The 4911-nt window shown below is 40.0% G+C and overlaps 1 protein-coding gene across 2 annotated transcripts in view; it reads right to left on the reverse strand.

Moving 5' to 3' along the window:
* Positions 1–1233: 1233 nt before the first annotated feature.
* The window catches only part of Arl6ip1 (ADP ribosylation factor like GTPase 6 interacting protein 1), a 10623-nt gene continuing 6945 nt past the window's right edge, over positions 1234–4911 (reverse strand). For both annotated transcript variants that reach the window (XM_048789558.1, XM_015491107.2), the window contains 3 exons: positions 4121–4238; positions 3575–3659; positions 1234–2949 (listed from right to left, as the gene is read on the reverse strand). In XM_048789558.1, the coding sequence (XP_048645515.1) occupies positions 2831–2949; positions 3575–3659; positions 4121–4238 (322 nt within the window). In that variant the 3' untranslated portion in view covers positions 1234–2830. The remainder of the gene's footprint in view (positions 2950–3574; positions 3660–4120; positions 4239–4911) is intronic.

Here is a 4911-nt window from a genome sequence, read left to right on the forward strand (position 1 = left end):
CAGCAGGTTTATGGGTTTTATTGTAGGCAAACTGGGACCTGCTGAGTCCTTGGAACAGGACTGATCATGATCAGAGTGAAATAAACGGTAATATACGGAAGATGAACTGCTGGTATGAAATTCCCCCCTTTAAAACTTCCAAGCCATATAGGGTGGAGGGAAGCTCAGGGGGACCATGAACCAAGAATAAACCAAAAACAAAAACCCAGGAAAACCTCCCTCTTGGGAGGTTCATTCCAAATCTCCTCCCATGTGAACTGGGAATCATAGGACCCCAGCACCAGGGCTCAAGGCCAGCATTTCAAAGCATCAAGTGACCATTGGAACCCCTGTGGTGACCTTGGGTTGGGGTGTCCCTTACTGCACATCACCAAACCCTCAGAAGGCTACAAAGAAGGATCTATATACTTGCTCAGGGGCAGAGGAGCTCAGAACTTAATTTGCTACCAAACTGGTTCTCAGAACCCACCAAGCGTAGCCAGTGAGACCCAAAGGTAAAACATTTGAGGTCCAATTCTAAAGTGTTTCAAGAGAAGACAGGTCAGGCCTGGTGGTGTACAGCTGTAATCCAGGCTACTTCGGAGGCTGAGGCAAGAGGATTTCAAGTTCAAGGCCAGCCTCACAACTTGGCAAGACCTTGTTTCAAAATAAAAATATTAAAAGGACTGGGGATATAGCTTAGTGACAAAGCGCTCTTGGGTTCAATCCCCAGTACCAAAAAATACAGAAGTCACCCAACCATAACTTACCAAGCACCTCTTGTATGTCAAGCAGTGAGCCAGGTCCCAGGCCTTATTCCTGCCCCTTCCTCCAGCCCCTCACACTCTGCCCCTCTTTTCTGTATTTCCTCTTCCACCTAACACAGCATGGTGCCTGGATGTAAGCCGTTTATTTTATTTTTAAAGAGTATCTTAGAGGCATGTAATGATCACATAGAGTGGATTCAGAAATCCATCCCCCTGAACACTAAGTTGGTTCAGTTAAAAACAAAGTGAGCCAGGCCTGGTGGCACATGCCTATAATCCCTGTGGCTAGGGGGGCCGAGGCAGGAGGATCGCGAGTTCAAACCCAGCCTCAGCAACTTAGCAAGTCCCTAAGCAACTCAGTGAGACCCTCTCTCTACATAAAATACAGAAAAGGACTGGGGATGTGGCTTGGTGGTTAAGTGCCCCTGGGTTCAATCCCCGGTACAAAAACAAACAACAAAAGAAAAAAATGAGACTATGGAAGAGGTTCCAGCTTTTTAAAACTTTTATTCTTCCCCTTTACACAAAACAAAGTAGAAGAAATAATACAGGATTAAAACTGCTAAAGTAGTTAATTGGTAGAACATGTATTCACACAAAAAAAATCCAGATAAGAAAACAGGCTTATTTACAATGAGGAAACACGTGTAAAATTAAGGTAGTTGTCATATGAAACATTAAAAAAGAAAATCAAACATATACTACAACGGGTGCCACTGTTTACAACGAGAAAGATGGGAGAGAACAACACTTACTCAGGAGCAGATGCACCAGAAGGTACAGGGTTACAGCATCAGTGCAATAAATTCACAAACTATCTTACAGCTAGTTCATCAGCTTAAGAATTGTTCCCAAATATGTCACATTTTTTGGCCCTCAAAGGTTTATTCCTACAGGTGTTAACTACTCTAAATTTCTAGCTACTGAGAAGGAAAGAATGATAAGCTTTCCAAAGAGTCACAAGGTCTACATAGACCAGAGACCAGCTATCACTACATGTCTGCTGTCACCAACAGCCCTTGAATTTTTCAAAGAAATATTGAGAAAAAAAAAGTCATCAGTGTAGAACTCTCTTCAATGCCAAACTGAGGGGGACCAAGTAATGGCCATTATTACCAAAGAATGGAATTTTGAGGCTTACCCTTGAAGGCTTTCTCTGGTCTTAAGAATCAGATTATTTTTTTCTCTACTGCAATGAATTTTCATTCAACACCGGCACACTTGTCTTTGTTTAGCTGGTCATGGAGTAAAGGTCACAGACACAGGTCTTGACCTACTGTGTACTTAGGTCAGCTGAAAACCTGAAATGCTAAGTATGCTGAAAATCCTAAATACAGTCTTTTAGAAGTCTGCTGTTAAAAAGGCTTAAGGGTTTACTAACTTGAAGTAGTGCAGAGAACAAGAGCTCTAAGCCTGTCAGATTCCCTGTGGAACAAAGAATCAATGTTTCCTAGAAATGGCTAAGTTTTGCACAAGGGAGTTTGAAACCTATACAAACTAGGGCATGGAATTAATTTCATTTTATTCCATGGGGATTCTTCTCCCATGGTAAAAAACAAACAAAAAACCAGCACAAGGAACGAATCTTAATTGGTCTCTTCATCAGAAGTAGTAAACTTGGTCTCTATATATATTCATGAAGCCAGACAGTTTTTTAAAGTAGACTGTGGAAGCAGACAGTAGATTCAGCTTTTTATAGCCACAGACCACTACCTTGCAGTAGCTAGAACAAATGTCAACACTGTTAATCATACTAAAAAGTAAAAATCACCACTGTTATTTTAAAGGAAGTCATCAAAAGTAAAAATTCAATTAACCCTGTGTGAGAAAAATCAAGATGAGTCATACTCACTAATGAGTTGTCCACTTAAGGTCAACTGATGAAAATGTGCCCAGCTATACCTGACTCAAAGACACTGTGCACAAAGCCTTACCTGGCAAGTGTGAATTTCTATCAACTAAGGGCAGAGTGAGGCGGAGCTAGAGCTACTTCTGTAACATTTTCGTATCCAGACAGCATAGTAGCAACTGTTCCCAGGGGTGATGCAGACTCCATTAACACAGGAATAAAGCAGATAGATGCATTATTCATTTTTCTTTTCTTTTTGTTTGAGAAGCTTGTTTATCTCCCTTTTGGCCATTCCAATGTACTTCGAAATGATTCCATGTTGGTTTAGTCCAGGAAGCAACAATAAGAAAGTCACTTAAAATAAATAAGCAAACAAAATTAAGGAGGCAGCAATTACTTTCCCTAAATATTTTAAAGAAGGCAGATCCCCAGACTGTCAGACCCCCTGAATGGAAAGAAGCAATACGAAATCCATTACTTCCATTGGGATTTAACCCAGAAACTTCTGCCATGATGTTCTCCCCACCTCAGTTTATTTTTATCTTTTGTACACTACTTTCTTCTTCTTTTGCTTTTATTTTGTACACTACTTTCTACCTTGGTAATTAAGGTTTTGTCTTTACTTCCCCTGATGATAAATTCCCTGAGAGGGAGGACCTGAATCTTAGTCACTTTTTGTTGTTGTTTTCTTACTGGAGACTGGATGCAGGTCCTCTACCTTTGAGATCCAGCCTCCTCCTTTCATTTTTGCTAAGAACCCAGTCTGGCCTTGAACTTGGAATTCTTCTACCCCAGCCTCCCAAGTAGCTAGGACTACAGGTGTACCCCACTGGGCCCGGCTTATCACCTTTCTGTACACCCACAGTCCTTTGGTCAGTGCCTTAAACTTGGATAAGCATCCACGTGTCTGTTTATTGACTAAGCTACAGGTAGACTTCCCTGACCAGGATGTGCCTCTAGTTTTTCTTTGAAGACTTACCTATCAGGTAGGTGAGAAATAGATTGTGGACTTGCTGTCCAATCCAAGCAACCGCAGCAAGAGAAATGATCATGGTCATGAAGTACTAGCAATGAAAACAACAAGAATTGATCAACTCCAAAGTCCGACTCTAAGAGTCTGTTTCACCATTCCACAATATGCACATGTATCAAAACTTAACACTTTGTGCACATACATGTAACTTTTATCAAATAAGTTTCTTTCAAAGATTAGAAAAAGAATTTTAGCCTTAAGCTGACAGAGGTAAGCAAACAGATGTTTTCTAGTTATATTTCTTTTACTTTGGTAAAAGAAAGAAAAATTTTGCCCTATTAGAACAAAAAATTAAGTGCAAAATATACTTTTTAACTCTCACTGATTCAGCCTAATACACACACACATTGATGAATGTACTAAGGAGTTATCCAAATGGAGTAATATTCAACTATAACTATTAAAACCAAAGGCCATCTCTATCATTAGATTGCAAAGATATCAAAATTAACTCAATCTTGAAAAGACAAAGTAAAAAAAAAAATATATCACCATTTTAGGCTTTTCTTCCTTTAATGTAAAGAGGCGCTTCCACCAGCCCACAGCTCTGCGTCGGGTCTTCACTAGATTGCTGCAAATTTCATGGAATCTTTGTTGTTGTTCAGTGGTCCTAGAAAAACAATTTTCCTTTTTGTTATAAGCAAATCTCTACAGCAGACAGAAATACACTGTCCTTTTACATGTAAAGAGTTATCTTCTAAAGAAGGCTGAAATAGCTCGGCACAGGGGCATATGCCTTGTAATCTTGGGAGGCTGAAGAAAGAGGATCACAAATTTGAGGCCAATCTGGGGAACTCAGCAAATGCCTGTCTCAAAATTAAAAACACAATCAAGTCTGTGGATGTATATAGCTCCACAGAAGAGTGACCCTGGATTCAGTCCTTGGTATCATAAAAAAAAAAGTCAGTCCAAAATAAAACAAAAATATAATGGTTTACTATTATCTTATGAAGTTTAAAAAGTTACTGCACCTATCTTTAAGACACCTTTTATAGTATAGGAATAAATTTTATATAAAGAAGCTTGTGTGTGTGTGTAGATTAATAGCAATCTACACTTTCTAAAGCCTCATTTGGTTAATGACAGTAACAAAAGATTCATGATGCCAGGCGCCACCTGGCACATGCTTGTCATTCCAGTAGCTGGAGAGGCTGAGGCAGGAGGATCGGGAGTTCAAAGCCACCCTCAGCAAAAGCGAAGCACTAAGCAACTCAGTGGGACCCTGTGTCTAAATAAAATACAAAATAGGGCTGGAGATGTGGCTCAGTGGTCGAGTGCCCCTG

Source organism: Marmota marmota, unplaced genomic scaffold (genome assembly GCF_001458135.2).
Source record: "Marmota marmota marmota unplaced genomic scaffold, marMar, whole genome shotgun sequence".
NCBI lineage: Eukaryota > Metazoa > Chordata > Mammalia > Rodentia > Sciuridae > Marmota > Marmota marmota.